A 22,091-nucleotide genomic window follows, 5' to 3' on the forward strand; every position below is an offset into this window, starting at 1 on the left:
CTTTGTTTCAGCATTGTTTAAACATTAAACATGACTAAGGGTTCTCAGAGCAATAAGGGTTATCTAAAGACATAGCACAACTGTGCAGCATGTTTTGCAGCTCCTTCTGTCCAGTTTACCCATCTGATAAAGGAAGAATCACTTCTCTGATGACTAACTGGAGTTCTGTAAACATCTGGATTCTTTTAGCACAGCTGAAAACTAACCGGCAGAATGTAAAAAGAAGACTAGAGCTCCACCTTCTGGAAAACTGCATGAAAATGATAATTTGCAACATTTCATATTTACTTGACTAAAAAAGGTGTATTTACACTTTAAAAAACTGAATAATGAGTGATCAGTCATTTGTTTGACATATCTATTGGTCCTGGTGATCATATGTCTCTGGTAAGAAATGGGAAATCAATTTTTTTTATTGTCACAGCAACAGGGGGTGATGTAGAACTTTCCCACAAGTAAACCTACTCTCTTGACAACTGTCTAGGAAGGGATAGGAGATTTCCTCTTTCTTCCAGCTGGGTTTCTGGGACAGGAAGTGATGAGAAATCTTCCCTATGGGGCACATATGACAATTTCATATTCTATGTAACATAGGTATCAGATACACTATATTGCCAAACGTATTGTGACACCCTTGAATCATTGGATTCAGGTGTTCCAATCACCTCCATGGCCACAGGTGTATACAATCAAGTACCTAGGCATGCAGACTGGTTCTACAAACATTTGTGAAAGAATGGGTCACTCTCAGGTTGCCAACTGTGCATTAAGTCCATCCAGGAAATTTCTTTGCTACTAAATATTCCACGGGCAACTGTTAGTGGTATTATAACAAGGTGGAAGCAACTGGGAGAAACAGCAATTGCCACATAAATGACAGAGCAGGGTAAGCGTATGCTGAAACTCACAGTACACAGAAATCACCAACTGTCTGTAGATTCAAAAGCTAAAGACCTTCAAACTTAATGTGGCCTTCAGATTAGCACAACAACAGTTCATAGAGAGGTTCATGGAATGGGTTTCCATGTCTGAACAGCTACATCCAAGCCTTACATCACCAAGTGCAATGCAGAGCGTCAGATGCAATCCTGTAAAGCATGCCACCACTGGACTCTAGAGCAGTGGAGTGACTAATACGCTTCTCTCTCTGGCAATCCAATGGACGTGTCTGGGTTTAATGGTTGCCAGGAGAATGGTACTTGCCTGTCTCTTGAACTGACCTCGGCTTGGCTAACAGATATTCTCACTTGCTCTCCTGTGTATGACCCCGGCTATCCATCGGACTACGTCTGCTCTAATACCCACCTGGCATCTGACCCTGGCTCCGAACCGACTACTCTGATGTCTTCTGCTACTCTGAAGGCCTACTATCTCTCACAGGCACCACCTGTCTGCAGACAACATTCCAGTGAATCAGCTGTGCTCCTGCCAAGCATCCTCAGTCAGATCATCTCTACAAGCACTCCTGCCGGCGACCCATGCTACTTTGGGCCTGACTCCTTCTGTCCCATCACCAGGGGAGTCTGGAACTTAGCTGCAAGGGAAGCCCTCTTTCCACCGGCCTCCAGCACCAGGTGTGTGATACTCTGTCATATCTGTTATTCCACTCTGTCCTGTTATAACATACCTATGCCACTCTGTCCTGTTATACCATGTAATTGACCCCAGGGGAAACAGGACAAGAGGTGTAAGGGAAGCCCTCTTATCAACTCAACTTTAGCCAGGTCTTCTACAGCCAGTTTTGTACACTAGGCCAGTAAGTGACTTCTCCAATCACAGGTATTCATTTACAGAAGAGCAATGTAAGATGAAATTTCACCTTTTATAGAAGTTATTTGCTTACATTTCCTAGGAAGCATTGCCTGACGTTTTCCCACCTGTGGTTTGTACTTTAGTGAAATGACTAGTGTCAAAAGCTTTCAGAGAAATAATTAAGGCAGCAAGAAAAAAAAGTGTCTCTTTACTTATAAACCGCGTAGTAAACACCTCACTTCTTGCCTCTCAGGAAGGAGATTTTCCTATGCCAGTCTATCTAACACCTGTGATTTATTTGCTGATCTTTGCAAAGCAGGGTCATTTTTAACCTATGGAATTGATACCTCCATAATCCACATTTCCAATAATCTTGCTGATCTCTAGCATAGCTTCTGCTCTCTGGCTGAGGGCGACTGCAATGGATAAACCAAACCAGATAAACCTTGATCTGCATAAGCCTAGTTGATCCCTCACAGGTTGGAAGTGATGTGGAAAAAAAAAGAACTATCTCGAAGGCTCATATACACCCTACATTAAGATGGTTGCCAAACCCATGTATAAATATTTTGCATCAGTACTTTAATAGAATGTGTAGCACAGGTTGCTGTCATTGCTTATGCACATTTGTTGGGAAGTTTAATAGAATCTAATAATGAAGTTTAAATGAGTCGGACAGTTGAGTTGGCTTTGGATTGCTGAACTGTGGCGTCTTGGATACGGTGATCTGATCTAAACAGAGTATTTTATTAGAAACTGGATGAAACAGGCAAGCTGTAGTATACTTGAGGTCAGTTTCTAAGCCTGCAGAAAATAGATTTGCTACATGGGAGATTGCTTAAATCCTAAAATGTGTGATTTGAGTTTGTTAGAAATATTACAGACCTCTCTACTTTTACACATGTGGTAAAGTTGGCTGAAGTTAGGCAAACATTTTTTTATAATATGGTAAAGGATCAAGATTCACTGGAACTAACTAATTAACTGGAGATTACAGAATACATCTGCAACTTGCCCCAAGGAATGCAAGAATATTCCTGTACACCATGTGACCAACTGTAATTTTAATAAAATGATACATCACAATTGCTTGTGCATTTCATGAAGGTATAATATATGCTTAATCTATAGTATATTACATTTTATACTGTATATGTTTAAATGGCATAAGTACTCCTTAGAGTTTAATTAGTTTTTTATATATCAGTGAGTTTAAAGTAAACCTGTCACTTTGCTTATTTGGGTCAAAGTGACCAATTTCCTTAAAGCAATACTAAAGGTCCTGTTTTTCTTTTTTAATAACAAACATGTCTATACTTACCTGCTTTGTGTAATTATTTTGCACAGAGCAGGCTGGATCCTCCTCTTCTTGGGTCCCCCACAGGCTCTCCTAGCTCCTCCTTTCTGTTGGGTGTCCCCATAGCAAGCAGCTTGCTAAGGGGGCACCCGCTGTTCCATCCAATCACACATGGAGCCACTGCTTGGCCTCATCCTCTCTCTTTCCTCATTGGCTGACTGGCTGTGATTGACAGCAGCAGGAGCCGATGGCTCCCGTTTGTTGTCTCAAACAATGAGGAGGCAGAGACCTGGAACAGCCGAAGCTGTCATGCACATCGCTGAATCTCGATGGGGCTCAGGTAAGTATTGAGGTGGATGGGGGCACTGCTGCACACAGAAGGTGTGAGCCTTTACAACTGCTTTAATAAGACACTCCCCACCTCCCGCTGTTGCTCACTTTTTCTATACTCCTCTAATGCTCCATTTATCTGCTAGAGCCCACCTAGTACTTCCAGGTAAAGAATGTGACCTTCTCTCCTTCCTCCTATGATATAGTGCTTGGAGTCTGAGCAGCCCATTGCCAGGCTTGTGCATGTTGTTCTGATCAGGTGGGGGAGGCAGGAAAATTATAGCCCTGTGTAAGCTTCAAAACAGAACAACAGAGAGCTAACACCAGATTTTTTATCCAGGGCTTCTGCAGGTGAACAGGGCGGTGGGGAGTGCAGGCAAGGTAACTGTAAAGGAAGTGTAGAGGAGGGGTTATCAAAGAAGCTGTCAGCAATCCAGCACTGTCCTGGCTCTTCTCACAGGGATTCAAGCAGCAGTAGGAGTCCTTGGTTCTCGATGCTGTCAATCAAATGCTGTGAGCAGGGAGCAGAGGGTGGGGCCAAGCCATGCTGTATGTGTCAATGGTGCGAGACTGCAAGTGCACCCTGCCAGGAAGGGGCTTGCTATGGAGAACCCCAGTGGAGGAGGTTGGTGTTATACTGTGCAAAACCATTGTACAGAGCAGGTAAGTATAACATTTATTATTTTAATTTTGGAAAACCCAGCTTTTACAATCACTTTAAGTAAACCTGTCACTATCTCTCACAAACAAACCTATCCCTTGAAAGCTAGAATAACCCCCAACAAGTGCTGATCAGTGCCTTTCCTGTTTCAGAAAATTGCTGAAAAAACCTACGCATAAGCAACGTTGGCGCTGAGGTATATTATGAGCAGGGGAGCCTCTCAATAGGTTGCTGCAATCCTGAATTGTATGGTGCCTTATGATATTGAAACTTACACACAAAGCAAATAGGTAACTTATACATAGTTACATAGTTAGTCTGGCTGAAAAAAGACAAAAGTCCATCCAGTTCAACCATAAAAAAAAAAAAATATAATCCTATACCCACAGTAACCAGTTATATTCTGTGTATCCAAGAAAGAATCCAGGCCTTTTTTAAAGCTATCCACTGAGCTGGCCAGAACCAACTCTTGAGGGAGTCTATTCCACATTTTCACAGCTCTCACTGTGAAGAAACCTTTGCGTGTTTGGCGATTAAATCTCTTTTCCTCCAGACGTAAAGAGAGCCCCCTTGTCCTGTGATGACCTCATGGTGAATAACTCTACACCGAATTCACTATATGAACCACTGATGTATATATACTTGGAGATCATATCCCCCCTTATGTATTACACATGGAGATCATATCCCCCCTTATGTATTATACATGGAGATCATATCCCCCCTTATGTATTATACATGGTGATCATATCCCCCTTATGTACTATACATGGAGATCATATGCCCCCTTATGTATTATACATGGAGATCATATCCCCCTTATGTATTATACATGGAGATCACATCCCCCTTATGTATTATACATGGAGATCATATCTCCCCCTTATGTATTATACATGGAGATCATATCCCCCCTTATGTATTATACATGGAGATCATATCCCCCTTATGTACTATACATGGAGATCATATGCCCCCTTATGTATTATACATGGAGATCATATCCCCCCTTATGTATTATACATGGAGATCATATCCCCCTTATGTACTATACATGGAGATCATATGCCCCCTTATGTATTATACATGGTGATCATATCCCCCCTTATGTATTATACATGGAGATCATATCCCCCTTATGTATTATACATGGAGATCATATCCCCCTTATGTACTATACATGGAGATCATATGCCCCCTTATGTATTATACATGGAGATCATATCCCCCTTATGTATTTTACATGGAGATCATATCTCCCCCTTATGTATTATACATGGTGATCATATCCCCCCTTAATCTCCTCTTCTCAAGAGAGAATAAATTCAGTTCCTCTAATCTTTCCTCATAGCTGAGCTCCTCCATGCCTCTTATCAGTTTGGTTGCCCTTCTCTGTACTTTCGCCAGTTCCCTAAAGTTCTTTTTGTGAATTGGTGCCTAAAATTGAACTGCATATATGACTACAGTACTAGAATAGCTCTGAATGTGTGGTAACAAGCAATATGGTGCCTCTTGCAGCAGTGTCCTGTGACCCATAATGTCACTTTTAGAAGTAAGCAGAATTTGGCATTACAGTAACAGTCAAGTGCAGTAATGTCATACACTTCACAACTAACCAACAGCAGATAGATGTCATTTTTGTCCATATCTTGATCACTTGTACCCCCTCAGCTGTAGGATGGACATTACAGTGCTAAGTATTTAAAAATGTACAATACTCAAGATGTATAAAGCAACATCTGCAGCAGGAAGATATGGTCTGAATTAATTGGTTCTGTCCATTACATGCACCAAAAGTCCAGGCTTGCAAAAAAATGGATATAAAATAAGTTTACAGATAGCACATACCTTGAGTTATTTCTTCTCAGGTCTAACAAAGCTTACATAGCTCAGAATGATATGAAAGGATACAAGTTTCTTCTGTGTAGGGTATTGTGGTATTAGTTCCTCCCAATAGATAGCTATAGAAGGACACTTCCAGGGTGTAACAATATGAAGAATCATCCAAAAGACCTCCTAAAAACCTTCTACCAGTTCCAGCCTTCATGGTGTCTCGGTTGAAAGATGTGCTGGACTGTAAGAAAACAGTATAAAATACAACTTTAATTCATTATATCATCATATTTCTGGAGAAAATTTTAAAAATGGAACCGAAAACTTTAATTATAATGATACTTTCCAGAATGCCAATATGAAGTTGTTGGCAATATGAACACATTTGAATGTTATATACTGCTCTAGTTTACTCCAATCTACACAACAAACTGAACTCAGAGAAAATTGTGGAAATTGGCAGCAGGTCCAGTCTGGTGGCAGAAACAAGGGACCAGAAGACAAGCTGGCTCTTTAGCAGATTAGAAAATTAAGAATGAAAAGAGAAGATGAGTAATTTCCAGAAGAACAGATCAGGATGAAAAGAGAACTTAAAGTGTTACTAAACCCACAACAGTAAAAATCAGTCTATATATGTAGTAAAGAATGCTTGTTATACTCACTGTGGAACCTAAGGGGTTAATCCTCTGCACCATGTAGAAAGGCTCTTTAATCCTGACTTCTCTGATCCTCCCCTTCTTCCAGTGCCCCCCTCTTATCCCCTGACTCCATGCTCAGTTTGGTGTGTATTGCTAGAGAGTTTTTTTTTCTTAAGAGAGTGCATGGGATCAGCACAGGGTCAATAAGCACTATCAAGATAGAGGTCACGGGTACTGCATCCTCCTACATCAGAATGAAAACTCCTCCTACAAGCTTTAACCAGTGCTCAGCTGGACACTGATAGACGTCACAAGACTGCTGCAACTGCTGATGAGAAAAGGTATTTAGTAGTTTATATTTGCTAAAATAATTGCACTTCCATGTTCTGTGTACTGTGGGAGACCAGATATAGTGAATGCAGGATCCTGGATTCAGTAGTACTTTAAGAAATGAACCAATAGAAAATGTTTTTAGACCAGGCCTGGTTGATTCTTCCCAAAATGTAGGAGTCGGTTCAAAGAGTAACTTTTCAATGCCCCAATGCTTATTACTGCCCAACATGTTCATTGCTGCCATACATTATTTACGAAAACTTGATTGCACAAGCTTAATTGAACAAGCTGAAGTTAGAGGCTGATTGGCCAGATTCTGAGTGCACCAGTTTTAGTAAATCTTTTCCAAAGGGTCCCTATGCCCAGTACTAACCTCCTTACAGTACTCCTATGCTCAGATACGTCCTGCATAGTGCCCCTGTGCTCAATATAGACCTCCCCATAGTAATTATGTGCTCATTACTGACCTCCCCATAGTGCACCTTTGCTCCATAGTGCCCCTTATAGTCTCCCTTTATCAGAATGCACCCCCATAGCACTCTTATGCTTAGCACTGATCTCATCCTAGTGCCTCTGAGCTCAATTCAGACCTCCAGTCAATGCCTCCATGCTCAGTACTGGCCTCCACTCAGCGCCCCCCCGTGCTTCGTTCGTACCTTCCCATAGTGGCTCTATGCTTTTTGGGCCCTCATAGTGCCCCATACTCAGTAAAGACCTATCCATTGTGGCCTATGCTCAGTGCAGAACTTCTCATAGTCCTCCTATCTTTAGCAACTGAACCATCTTCTCTTAGCTATTATTCTCCTGATTGCTAGGGAACTTTTTTCAATTGCCATTGTGAATTCATAACAGGGATTTGTCCTTCCCTGGCTAAGGTGCTGCTGTAGTGCATTCTGCTGAACATGAATCTATCTTCATATCATACCACACAAAGGTTGAGGCAAGCCCATGGTGTAGTATTTGTACCAATAATTGCAATGGGAGCAGGCTTTATTTCAGCTGCCTAGACCCACAAAGATCATGCTGACACCAGTAGAGAAAGTAAGTGGGAGGTATATGCCTGCTGAGAGCTTGTGGCACAGCAAGTTGCCTCTTGTTTCATGTCACATATCATATGTATGTAGCTATGCAAGCATAAAGCAAAAAGAAATGTTTTTTTTATTTTATATGGTATGAACTCTACACTGTGCAGTTGACATTTCTTTTTTCCATTTTTACAGACAGTAATTTTCAACCTTACCAACAGGAAAGCATATTAAATATATAAAGCATAGTAAGAAAAAGCAATGAAAGTCATTGTTTGGCTCAAGATGGACATTTTTCTTTTAATACATTTACAATTGTCTGAGAAATGGATATATTGTTGTTTGTGTTTAATCAAGAGTCATTTGAAAGCTAGAATAAAATAACACAGAATTGAGGTGTACAACCACTTTTATATCTGTATCCTATAAAGATTCGCCAGAGAACAAGGAACTATCTGTTGGTAAGAAAGAAAATATATTAGAGGTAACAGTGGAATCTGGGATCATAAACAGGAATGAGGTTTGGGTTTGCTGCTACTATAGGTTTGAGGTCCTGGCAAATTTTTGTACAGGAGACGTATAAGGATGGAAATAAGCAAACATACATACTCGCCACTTTGCTGCAGCATCGGCATCATGCTGCAGCTGTCCCCCGCCTGCTCTAAGACAGAGAACTCAGCAATCACATCATTGATGAATGTTCAGTTCTTGGTCTTCCAGGAGCAGAGAGCATTGACTGTCATTCACTGCTCTCTGCTCTGCCCCTCCAGTGCTTACTGTAGTGCGGGGCTGGGAAGGGGTCAGAGTGGGTGGCTCAGGCTCTCAGTGGCATGCTGAGAGGCTGAGCCAGCTGTCGATCAAGCACCTGGGTGGATCCCAACAATGTAGTCAGGATCCGTCCAGAGCCTGGAGCTGCTCTGTGACCTAAGCTGACAGCAGGCTTTAGCCCTTTGTCAGCTGATTCTGGGTCCCTGGAGAGCACAAGTAAGTACTCTCCTGTCACCAACAAGAGAAACATGGCAAAAAAAGCTTTCACCATACTTCTATTTTAATTGTAGTTGTGGTTGAGCTCAACAGTTACTTTCAGCTGCAGTGCTGTCTTGGGCAAACATTCTTTTTTGCTACAAGGCTTCCCTAAAAATGGTCTTGTTTCAGGAGGATTTATTTCGGGGGTATAATTTTTATTATTTTATGTTGATATGACTTTTATTTTCAGTTAAACTGCTTTAATCAGCAAGATTTCCCGATTCATTGTTTTGGGGTTTTTTTTGGGGGGGGGGTCTTCATTTACTCTGGGATTCGTTGGTTTTTATTGCATATTGATAGGGTACACTGTTTCATGGCTTGGTATTTTGGGTCTTCATTTATTTTGTTTTGTTTTTCATTTCTATTTTCTGTTGATATGGCCCTTTTTTATGTTTGATATGCTCAGAACTTAGGATTTACGTTTTAGTGATAATCTTTTCTTGGAGCTGACTGTGTCATTTCAAAGAAAAAATGCAAGAACAGTGTGCACATTAACAACCTTGTATTATATCACTCCAATTCTCTGCAACCCTATCTCAATAGATAAAATAAAAGTTAAGCACACACCAGTTAGGCCTTCTATCCCTGATAACTGTCCAGCTGCTGGCCAATTTTGCATTGCTATGTCACCTGCAGTCTTATAATTTGTGTAGTAAAACACCATCCTATATGCTTTTTTTCTAGCATATTTCAGCTAATTCTCCTTCACTACAGATATCCTGCTGTCAGCCTGTTTTTCCCAAACTTGAAATGAATAAAATTGGGGTGCTGCTGCTCTATGTAAGCCAAGCTAATTGTTAAAGTGCCAACATAGGCTGACATTGAGGCTGCATATACAAATCGTACTGTTCTGCAACACAATGTGCAGCTTTAAGGGATTCCCAAGCATTTTAGAATTTGTGTTTTTTTTTTTAAATGTTGTCCTTGTTGTATTAGTATATGTCCCCCATGGCAGTGCCCACCTTCCATGCTTATTAGCTTTAAAAATGAACAGAATTTAATAAAAAGATTTGCCCTTCATAGACTTTAGTGGGAGTCACTGCTAAGTACAGGTTTGCTGAATGTCAAATAGGATTTGCTGAACCATGTGCAAATTTAACTGGTGAAGATTCGCCCATCCCTAATTAATATTCATGACCAGCTTAGCCTGGAATTATTCAAATTGGGGATGACCTTGACAAAACCAGTAAAGTAAGTGAAATGTATGCTTTAAAACCAATCAGAACTTTCAGTTTAAGTCTGATAAATACAGTCCAGGTCAAAACAAAACATGTTCAAAGTCTTACAGACAATTATTTTCGAAAGCAGCCACAGCAAAAAAAAAATCCTGTTCAATGTCAGCCTGCTGTAGAGAAGGAACCTTGCTCTTTGCATGGCGTTAGAGCTCTCCAGTCATCACTTTTCTGTCTGAAGAACTATAGGTCAAACTCAGTTGAAAAAAAATATTAGTTAGAAAGTTTCATGTTTGGAAAGTATGTTGGACACACATGGGTGGGTAACCGCAAAGAAGTATCAGTGTCCACAACAGCATGCCCACGTACAGCCATTCACTTGTATGGCAGGCGGTACATGGCATTTGCAGATCCCCAGTTGTGGCAAGGGCCAAGAAATTATGCTATACATTTGCCATTGCCTGTAAAAGCCTATGTACATAAACCCTAACAAAGAAAAAGGTCTGAAAATATTGCAAAACAAATGATTCAGAAAGAGCCAAGAAGTGAAAAGTAATACGTTTAGTTTAAAATGGTATCATAATTTTATAATAACTACAAAATATTTCTGAAAGCAGAATAAAACTATTAAAGCATTACCTTGCTCTGAGCCTGGAAGCCAATGCCATTAATACAGGCAACTTCATATATCAGTAGAACAATTAACAAAAGCAGCAGTTTGAAAATGAGAACATATTTCTTTCTAGTCTTCTCTACTTGTCATTGATATATGAAGTGTAAAGAGGGCTCGTTCCTTTGTACTCACCACCTGACCTTCTGGATTCACACACATAGAGAAGAGAATAAGTTACACACGGTGGAGTATAGGTTATGTCAAGAGAAGGAAAGAGCATTTGGCTGACGTATGGAGGGAGATGCTCATTTGACCATATGACATGAAGACAGAAGCATAACTAAAATATAAAACCCACAAAGCCCAGGAATAAGAGTGCAGAGGAGTCAAACTGGGACCTTTCATGCTGTCATAGTCAAAGAACAATTGATGTTCCATTTATGAAAATATATTAATCCAGAATTAAAATAGTCAGAGCAAAGTAATAGTGCTTCCGGATATCCCACTCCTGCACCCTCTTAATAATGTCATCCATCCAGGTAAGTTCAACTGATGCCAAAGCATAGTCAGCATACATATTGGGGAGATTTACTAAAACTGGTGCACACAGAATCTGGTACAGATATGCATGATAACAAAACAGCTTCTAGGTTTTATTGTCAAAGCCTAATTGAACAAGCTGAAGTTAGGAGCTGATTGGTTACTAGGCACTTCTGTACCAGGTTCTGTGTGCACCAGTTTTAGTAAATCTCCCCTGTTCTGACAGGTGTACTCTGGTTTGGACACATCTTGAGTATGCTGTTCAGTTCTGGTCACCAGTCCTCAGAAGGGATGTGCTGGAACTGAGGAGAGTCCAGGGAAGGCCAACAAACCTAATAAGGGGACTGGAGGACCTCGGTTTAGAGGAATGACTACAAGCATTAAACATTCATCCTGGAGAAAAGATGCTTGAGAGGAGATATGATAGAAATATACAAATACCTCAATGATTATTCTAGCATAAGGAGGAAGGTATTTAGTCACAGGGAGCTTAATAAGCCATGTGGCCACTCAATGAAATTAGAGGAGGAGCGGTTCAACCTTAAACTGTGTAGGGGTTATGTTACTGTCAGAGGAGAAAGGATGTAGAACTCCCTTCCACAATCGGTGGTGTCAGCTGGAAGTGTTGATAGTTTTTAAATACTGTTATATGAGCATCTTAGCAAACACAATATAAAAGGTATGTGGGAATGGCAGAAACATGAACATGCACCCAAACACCCACACAGGTTGAACTGGATGGATTGATGCCTTTATTCAGCCATACTATGTAACTATGTATTTCGAATATTCAGTTCAGTAAACACATTTCTATTGTTCCGACTTCTGTTCTTTGCACTGTAATGAGCATCATTACACTGGCGTCACCTACCCTGAGTTCAATATACACTATATTGACAAAAGTATTGGGACACCTCTTGGGGTTTCCCAATTCAGGTGTTCCAATCACCTCCATGGCCACAGGTATATACAATCAAGCGCCTAGGCATGCAGACTGCTTCTACAAACATTTGTGAAAGAATGGGTCGCTCTCAGGAGCTCAGTGAATTCAAGCATGGTACCGTGCGTGATAGGTTGCCAAGTGTGAAATAAGTACATCCGTGAAATTTCCTTGCTACTAAATTTCCACGGTCAACTGTTAGTGGTATTATAACAAAGTGGCAGCAACAGGAAACAACAGCAACTCAGCCATGAAGTTGTAGGCCACATAAAATGACAGAGCAGGGTCAGCGCATGCTAAAATGCACAGTGCGCAGAAGTCACCAACTATCTGCAAAGTCATTAGCTAAAGACCTCCAAACTTCATGTGGCCTTTAGATTAGCACAACAGTGTGTGGAGAGCTTCACAGAATGGGTTTCCATGGCTGAGCAGCTGCATCTGAGCATTACTTCACCAAGTTCAATGCAAAACGTCAGATGCAATGGTGTAAAGCACGCAACGACTGGACTCTAGAGCAGTGGAGGCATATTCTCTGGATTGAAAAATCACACTTCTCTGTCTGGCAATCCAAGGGACATGTTTGGGTTTAGCAGTTGCCAGGAGAACAGTACTTGCCTGACTGCATTGTACCAAGTGTGAAGTTTGGTGGAGGGGGGATTATGGTGTGGGGTTATTTTTCCAGGGTTGGGCTTGGTCTCTTAGTTCCAGTGAAGGGAACTCTTAAGGTTTCAGCATACCAAGACATTTTGAGCAATTTCATGCTCCCAACTTTGTGGGAACAGTTTGGGGATGGAACCTTCCTGTTCCAACATGACTGCGCACCAGTGCACAAAGCAAGGTCCATAAAGACATGGATGAGCGAGTTTGGGGTGGAGGAACTTGACTGGCCTGCACAGAGTCCTGACCTCAAACCGAGAGAACATCTTTAGAATGAATTAGAGTGGAGACTGCGAGCCAGGCCTTCTCGTCCAACATCACTGCCTGACCTCACAAATGCGCTTCTGGAAGAATGGTCAAACATTCCCATAGACACACTCCTAAGCCTTGTGGACAGCCTTCCCAGAAGAGTTGAAGCTGTTATAGCTGTAAAGGATGGGCCAACTCAGCATTGAACCCTACGGACTAAGACTGGGATGCCATTAAAGTTCATGTGTGTATAAAAGCAGGCGTCCCAATACTTTTTGGCAATACCTGGTGTGCTTTATGTGGTATAGAGACATTTTGAGTTGACACTGTAGAGAAGTCCTTTTCAACCTTTTTAACATGCAGGGCGCTTTGAAATAATTTTTGGCTTCATGGAACTCCTGTTAATAACTATTATATGTATAGCTTACAGTGCATTAATGTGATGATCAGTGGAAAGAATGCTCCTTACATATTTGGTCAGTAGGAAGAATTATTCCCTTACAGATACCTAAAAATATCATTGGTGTTCATGGTTACTCATCTGAGAGAAAGAAATTGCTTATTGCTGAAGGAACCCCAAGGAACTTCTGGTGGAACCCTAGGATTCCACGGAACACTGGTGAACCTTGCTGAAGAGACTTATCAATGGATAGTGCTGTTTTTGTCAGATTCAGTAAATGAAATGGTAAATGTATCACTAGCACACTAAAAACGCTGATCACAAGCTCTGATGTGTTACACAAAGGCATATAATGCTCTGGGTCATCAATGGGTCACCTTATCAGATCAGTATCAATGTTGCCTAAGGAGGCTCATTAATGGTTTAGAAACTTTTCAAGTGTTTTTGTGACAAATAAAAGCCCACCGGGAGCATTTTGGGTGTGTTGGTGACTAGAGATGAGCGAATTTCTCAAAAATTCGATTTGGCTGATTCGGCGAATTCCAGTGTGAAATTCGATTCGATGCGAATTTCTTCGCTACGAAGATGACTTATAAAAAGGGTTTCTAGGCTTCAGAGAGCCTTTAAATTAGTGCAGAACACTGTACCTTTAATTTAAATGCCCTTGGAGATGAGGAAAGAGAAGGAGAAGGAGAAGGATGAGAAGAAGGAGAAGGATGAGAAGAAGGAGAAGGAGAAGGATGAGAAGAAGGAGAAGGATGAGAAGAAGGAGAAGGAGAAGGATGAGAAGAAGGATGAGAAGAAGGAGAAGGATGAGAAGAAGGAGAAGGATGAGAAGAAAGAGAAGGATGAGAAGGAGAAGGATGAGAAGAAGGAGAAGGAGAAGGATGAGAAGAAGGAGAAGGAGAAGGATGAGAAGAAGGATGAGAAGAAGGAGAAGGATGAGAAGGAGAAGGATGAGAAGAAGGATGAGAAGAAGGATGAGAAGAAGGAGAAGGATGAGAAGAAGGAGAAGGAGAAGGATGAGAAGGAGAAGGATGAGAAGAAGGAGAAGGATGAGAAGAAGGAGAAGGAGAAGGATGAGAAGAAGGAGAAGGAGAAGGATGAGAAGAAGGAGAAGGATGAGAAGAAGGATGAGAAGAAGGAGAAGGATGAGAAGAAGGAGAAGGATGAGAAGAAGGAGAAGGATGAGAAGTAGGATGAGAAGAAGGAGAAGGATGAGAAGGAGAAGGATGAGAAGACGGAGAAGGAGAAGGAGAAGCAGAAGGAGAAGGATGAGAAGAAGGAAAAGGAGAAGGATGAGAAGATGGAGAAGGAGAAGGATGAGAAGATGGAGAAGGAGAAGGATGAGAAGAAGGAGAAGGAGAAGGATGAGAAGAAGGAGAAGGATGAGAAGAAGGATGAGAAGAAGGAGAAGGAGAAGGATGAGAAGAAGGAGAAGGAGAAGGATGAGAAGAAGGAGAAGGAGAAGGATGAGGAGAAGGAGAAGGATGAGAAGAAGGAGAAGGATGAGAAGAAGGAGAAGGAGAAGGATGAGAAGAAGGAGAAGGATGAGGAGAAGGAGAAGGATGAGAAGAAGGAGAAGGATGAGAAGAAGGAGAAGGAGAAGGATGAGAAGAAGGAGAAGGATGAGAAGAAGGAGAAGGAGAAGGATGAGAAGATGGAGAAGGAGAAGGATGAGAAGAAGGAGAAGGAGAAGGATGAGAAGAAGGAGAAGGAGAAGGATGAGAAGAAGGAGAAGGATGAGGAGAAGGATGAGAAGAAGGAGAAGGATGAGAAGAAGGAGAAGGATGAGAAGAAGGAGAAGGATGAGAAGAAGGAGAAGGAGAAGGATGAGAAGAAGGAGAAGGATGAGAAGAAGGAGAATGATGAGAAGAAGGAGAAGGAGAAGGAGAAGCAGAAGGAGAAGGATGAGAAGAAGGAAAAGGAGAAGGATGAGAAGATGGAGAAGGAGAAGGATGAGAAGAAGGAGAAGGAGAAGGATGAGAAGAAGGAGAAGGAGAAGGATGAGAAGATGGAGAAGGAGAAGGATGAGAAGAAGGAGAAGGAGAAGGATGAGAAGAAGGAGAAGGAGAAGGATGAGAAGAAGGAGAAGGAGAAGGATGAGAAGAAGGAGAAGGAGAAGGATGAGAAGAAGGAGAAGGAGAAGGATGAGAAGAAGGAGAAGGATGAGAAGAAGGAGAAGGAGAAGGATGAGAAGAAGGAGAAGGAGAAGGATGAGAAGAAGGAGAAGGATGAGAAGAAGAAGGATGAGAAGAAGGATGAGAAGAAGGATGAGAAGAAGGATGAGAAGAAGGAGAAGGATGAGAAGGACAGTTCTGTGACAGTTTCTGTCTATTTCTGACAGTTCTGGGACATTCACTCCATACAGCTGTTTCAACCGCTGTATGGAGGGAATGTCATGGAACTGTCAGAAATAGACTATTAATGACAGTTCTGGGACTGTCCTTCCATACAGCGGTTGAAACATTGTATGTATTTGTTTCCATAAATGGATCCATCTTCTTTTTCATCCTACTTCTTCTTCTTCATCCTCATCCTCTTCTTCTTCTTCTGAGGATGAGGATGAAGAAGAAGTAGGATGAAAATAAGATTAATTCCAAGCCGGCAAAAAGTGTATGTGCAGAGCTCCTCTAAGTGTATCTGCAGAGCTCCTCTAAGTGTATCTGCAGAATAGAGGAACTCTGCACATACACTTTTTGCCGGCTTGCAATTATTCTTATTTTCATCCTACTTCTTCTTCTTCTTCTTCTTCTTCATCCTCTTCTTCTTCTTCTGAGGATGAGGATAAAGAAGAAGAAGAAGAAGAAGAAGTAGGATGAAAATAAGATTAATTCCAAACAGGCAAAAAGTGTATGTGCAGAGCTCCTCTAAGTGTATCTGCAGAATAGAGGAACTCTGCACATACACTTTTTGCCGGCTTGGAATTATTCTTATTTTCATCCTACTGCTTCTTCTTCTTCTTCATCCTCATCCTCATCCTCAGAAGAAGAGGATGAGGATGAGGATGAGGATGAAGAAGAAGAAGAAGAAGAAGTAGGATGAAAAGAAGAATAATTCCAAGCCGGCAAAAAGTGTATGTGCAGAGTTCCTCTATTTCTGACAGTTCTCTCACAGCTTCTTCACATGTACAGCGGTTGAAACATCTGTATCCTAAATGGAAACTAATAGATACAAATTGTATCTATTAGTTTCCATTTAGGATACAGATGTTTCAACCGCTGTACATGTGAAGAAGCTGTGAGAGAACTGTCAGAAATAGAGGAACTCTGCACATACACTTTTTGCCGGCTTGGAATTATTCTTCTTTTCATCCTACTTCTTCTTCTTCATCCTCATCCTCTTCTTCTGAGGATGAAGATGAAGAAGAAGAAGAAGTAGGATGAAAAGAAGAATAATTCCAAGCCGGCAAAAAGTGTATGTGCAGAGTTCCTCTATTTCTGACAGTTCTCTCACAGCTTCTTCACATGAACAGTGGTTGAAACATCTGTATCCTAAATGTAAACTAATAGATACAATGTTTCAACCGCTAAACATGTGTTCCTTCTGTCAGAGAACTGTCAGAAATAGCGGAGCTCACTGCAGGGACACTTTTGCCGGCTGATCGGGAAATGTTCGATTCGCGCACCCGAAGTAGGCAAAATTTCGGTTTCGCCGCGAATCGAATATTTCCTGAAATTCGACTCGAATTCCGGTTCGCCTGGTTCGATTCGCTCATCTCTATTGGTGACACTTGTGATTTATTAGACCCACCCTGAGCTATCTCCCCTTCTAAGCCCGCAGATATACTGTATATCTCCCCTTTGTGCCCTCTGCAAGCCTGATTCTAGATTTGAACTGGTAAGCAGTAACACAAAATTTAAGGTCATTACATTAGCTGATTTCAAAAAATATTTTAAAGATTTTGAAGTCATGCATATGTAAACTTAATTTTTTTTATTTGCTCAAAGAATTGATTAAATGTTAACAAACATATCTACTGTCCCTAGGACATTAGAATAGTACCTAACTGCAGGTCAAGGGTTAACCCCTTCATACATTTTGGGTTGTTATTACAGTCTGCATCTCATAAATTACCATCGTATCGCCAGCAAAGCAGACACTCCGAAAGAATACCACCCAAGGGAACTTATAATGGAGCAGACACAGAATAAATGACATATAAGTGGTAAATTCCAATTTCACGTTCCGTACGCCTAACTCTGGCAGTTAATTCTAAAACAACACCCCGAGGTCAGGCAGGATTGGACTCCGTGCCACCATATGACAAGGCTGTCCTATTTATTTCAGTTTTTCTTCAGGGCTGCGTTCCTGCTAGAAAAAGTAGAGAAAACACACATCTTTTACAGTCTGTTAGTCTCTGTCACCAGCACACGCCTGCAAAAATCTGCGTGAGATAGTAGCATGGCCAAGATGTGCTCTCTGCCCACAGGACAGAACTGGTGGCTGTGGCTTATACTGGAAAATATCATAACAAAGCCTCAGGAAGCACTTTCTCCTAACAGATTGAGCTGTATTTATTTTCAATTGTCCCAGAAAATATCGCAAAATGGTCTGTACGCTTCACTTGTACAGTAAAGGGCCTGATAGCACGACCGCTGAGACGTGGCGGATAAATCTGGGATTTCATCATTTTGTTTCATTGGCATCTAGAGGGAATAATAATAATCACTCTGAACATATTTATGGATTTAAGCTAACCTGTCAGACACAGACCACAGTGGTAGCCATCTTGTCAGCTGAAATAATATATATATCATTGTATCCCTGTTTTTACCTAATGCCACTTGCTAAATTTTGGTTACATGTCAATCTAGGCTATTTTTATTGTGCCTCCATTGCTCATTTTCATGCCCAATATAGCTAAAATGATCTATATAGGTGTAATCTTCACCTATTTTCTCAAAATGTGAGATTTTTCGTTTTTTTCCCCCTGATCTACAAAAGGAAGATATGTGGTAAATAGGAGAAATACACAAATAAATTTGTCTTTCTGCAATTTTTGGCCTAATAACATCTCTGTAAATTAGGGCCTGTTCAGTGATGTGGCCAGTTCACAATGATATCAACTCAATCTTCAAAATGGCTCCCTCCAGAAAATGAGTTTATAACTAGTTATTTTGTTTACAACAAACAGCAAATAAAGCACAGCCACCAATCATACAGTTGCCAACATTCTAAATAATTTTGTATTTTTCTTCGCAATTCTGTCTTGGAAGTGCATGGTTCAATGTCAGTAATTTCAGCAGAGCTGACCAAACTTTAAGTACAGCTAAAACCAAAACTTTTTAAAAAATGTTTTGGATAGAATGGAGAAGGATTAGAACACCTGTCAGTTTTTATTACTGTCTGTGCTCCCGTTAGGGAGATTTACTTATTCTATTAGTCTACCATCATCATTGAAGAAGAAAGAAAAACAAAATGCCAAACTTTGGGATGTTCCCCGAAAAGGAATAGAGGGAAAATCTTCCAATGGGGACACTAGCCCTAGTGATGTGGGGGTCCCCAAGACACTTCCTGTTTTGGCTGTGGGACAGGAAGTGAAGGAAATTCTCCCCAATGGGACATAGATGGCAACAAATAAACTGACAGGTGTTATGACCCTCTGATTCTCAATCCAGAAGAACAAATTGCCTATAGTTCTACTTTAAGCTGGGTACACAGACTAGCCACAGTGTTCAGCAAGAACCAGATGAATTTTGGTCAGTGTGCACAGCTGTCTGTCTGACAGAAGCCAATCTAAAAACCAACTTTTGTCCAAGGGACCTTCTGGAAGACCAGCATCCGATCAGACCAATGGCTGTGAACACAAATCAGTGTATTCTGCCTGGGGGGGGGGTAGTTCCCTCTTCAGAATACAAAGGCACAGTGGGGGAGATTGCTGCATCAACATTGGTTGTGTTGATGCAGCAATCTGCCATTTTTTTTCATTCAACCCATTGGCTGAATGGAAAAAAATTGAGAGCATGTACACAGCTTTAAGCAAATAACTAATTACACCTTTTATAGGAGTTTTGTAAGGGCTTTATTCCATTTAACATGTTAAATTATGTTGAAAATTCATATCAGAACGCCATGTTTTAGGCTATATAAGCTTTATGTGCAGAGATAGAATTATGCTGCGTGTAGCACTACCCCCAAAGGAGCTGATGAAAATGTTAGGTTCTCCTACTGTTCCCAACGATGACCCGTCCTCCACTGGACCTGTCAACAAACAGACACTCCAGTGGAAATATATTATCTTTATTATGGCTGGAACAAGTCCTTTTAATAGAGCACTGATAAGACAGATCAGACTGTAGCAGGGTTAACAAGTCATCTAACACTGAAATATTTAAAGACACAATAAAATAAATAATGCTTTTTTGCCTGTGAATGCCACAGCCAGAACACTTTAAACATACTGTATCAACAATAGTAACAGCAGTCACAAAAGTGAATGTCATTGAAATATAGGATAATGCAAATTACAATGTTGCCTATCTATCATGTTTTAGGTCCCATCTAACAAGCGGCCAGTGGAATAATAAATGTAAAGTCTGCTGGCGGTGGAGCACTTTAACTTGGGAACTTGGGAATGAAGACTTTCAAATTAAGCTATTTGTAATCCAAAAGAGGAATGAAACTCACAACAGTATCCTAGGGTGACTGAGGATGGAGGAATGTTGAAGACTGCCTTCAAATAGAGTTCAATAGTAATAAACAGGATCAGTACACACAAGACAATGCCAGAAGACGCTAGATGAATGAGAAAGAAACAACTCTACCAAAGATAGTGACAGCAGTCACAAAAGTGAACAGCACTGAAGTATAAGATAATACAAATTACAATTCAACCTATTTGTAATGCTTTAGGCCCTAAAGTATCTAACCACTAGCCAGAACAATAATAAATGTAAAGTCTGCCGGCTGTGGGGCTCTTTAACTTGGTATCTTGGGAGCGTAGACTTTCAAATTAAGGTATTTGTAATCCAGGAGGGGAATGACACTAATAAAGTACCCTAGTGTTACTGAGGATGGAGGGATGAGGAGGACCCATTCAAAGAGTAATAAACAGGATCAGTGCTCACAAGGGTGGCCAAAGACCTCTCACCACTCAGGTGCCTGTCGGATGTCCACCTAACAGGAGTCTGTAGTCTAATATCTGCCTCAGCAGACCAGATGGAGATGGATGCAACACAGGCCACAAGAGTCTCTGGTTGGGTAATGATGGTGGCTGCAGAACAGGTCATAATTCTCCAGAACTCTGCACCCTCCCACAGGTATGTCCCTTACTAGTGGGGAGAGGCATTACCTCCAATGCAGCTGTGATACCTGGGCTACATGGCTTGATGGGGCCACTGGCCATGGCTACATGCATAGTCCACCAATCATAAGCCTTCACAGAGGCGTTAGCTATTATGAGAGTGATTTGAAATTTGGAACTCTTGCCATTATCACCCTTTCTGATGAAGTATTTACTTTCACATTTTTAGACATGAACATACACGCTAAAATAACAGGTAAACACAAACTATAAAGGCTGTGTTTTGTCACCCAAAACCAGAGATTTAACACAAGATGAGCCTTACGTGCTGACGTCATGCTGCCGTGGTCAGAGTTTGGAGTGGCGGCCATCTTGGCATGCTTTTATGCATTTAACTCTTTGCTGTATCCACGTGGATTACTTTTAACTATTTACAATAAATACTACACTATATTGCCATACCTTCGGCTCCTGTGGTGAGCTTTTCCCCCTAGGAGGATCCCTTGCTGGTTTTGCATAGCCCTGACCCTGGACAAGTCCGGTCCCTATTTTCCTGAGACCCTCCCATAAGGATCAGCATTAACATGATTATACAAGTAGCGTTCTGGTGAGCGCACATCCATATATTGTGGTGGATTCCCGTGTTGGATCATGCGCACTCTCGAGCATCCCAGCTGGTATTGCTGCACCTTGTAGTTCCACAATCACAAAGCATTGCTATGACCTGTAGTGCCACGGACTATGTATAATCACTAATATTGCTGAAAAGCACACACGTATCACTTGGCACTTCTGTGACCTGTAGTGCCACGTACAGGGGCGGACTGACAACTTATGGGGCCCCCCGGCAATAGGGGATCATGGGGCCCCTGTGTCCTTGCCCAAACTCAAAAAAGCCTATGAAAAAAATACCAGGGGCGTCTCATGGGGCCCCCTACTGACCCCGGGCCCTCGGGCAGTCCCCGAGTTTCCAAATGGTCAGTCCGCCCCTGGCCACGTACTATATATATTCACTATTTATGTTCAGATTTTTTAGAGTTTTTTTATGATTCTATGATTTTATAGGATCTGAGACATTTTTATTGTATGAACACTTCTATTCACATAAGCACTCTATGATTGCATTTGTCACTTATGCTTTAGTGCTGCACTTACATTTGAATGTGTTTTGTCACCGCCCTTTTGGCCTAGGCAGAGGTTCAAGAATGACTAGTGGTCATTTTGTCCTTCAAATATTGCTACAATTTACAGTACATGTAACAATAACCCATTAAATGTGCTCACCAAGTTTTGCCCTCAGTACTTCTCCCTGTCCCAGTAGTTTCCACACAAGTGCTGTTAATGATGGGCATATGTAAAATGACAGTCACATAGAGGGG

At 41.3% G+C, this 22,091-nt stretch overlaps 1 protein-coding gene across 2 annotated transcripts in view; it reads right to left on the reverse strand.

Annotated features, from left to right (window-relative positions):
- LOC149456841 (cytosolic carboxypeptidase 6-like) overlaps window positions 1-22,091 on the reverse strand; it is a 2,243,892-nt gene that overhangs the window by 179,078 nt on the left and 2,042,723 nt on the right. For both annotated transcript variants that reach the window (XM_089684448.1, XM_089684447.1), the window contains exon 11: window positions 5,952-6,114. In XM_089684448.1, the coding sequence (XP_089540574.1) occupies window positions 5,952-6,114 (163 nt within the window). The remainder of the gene's footprint in view (window positions 1-5,951; window positions 6,115-22,091) is intronic.

This window comes from Staurois parvus, unplaced genomic scaffold (genome assembly GCF_062004578.1).
Source record: "Staurois parvus isolate SC_StPar_1 unplaced genomic scaffold, SC_StPar_1.0 ptg000347l, whole genome shotgun sequence".
Taxonomy (NCBI): domain Eukaryota; kingdom Metazoa; phylum Chordata; class Amphibia; order Anura; family Ranidae; genus Staurois; species Staurois parvus.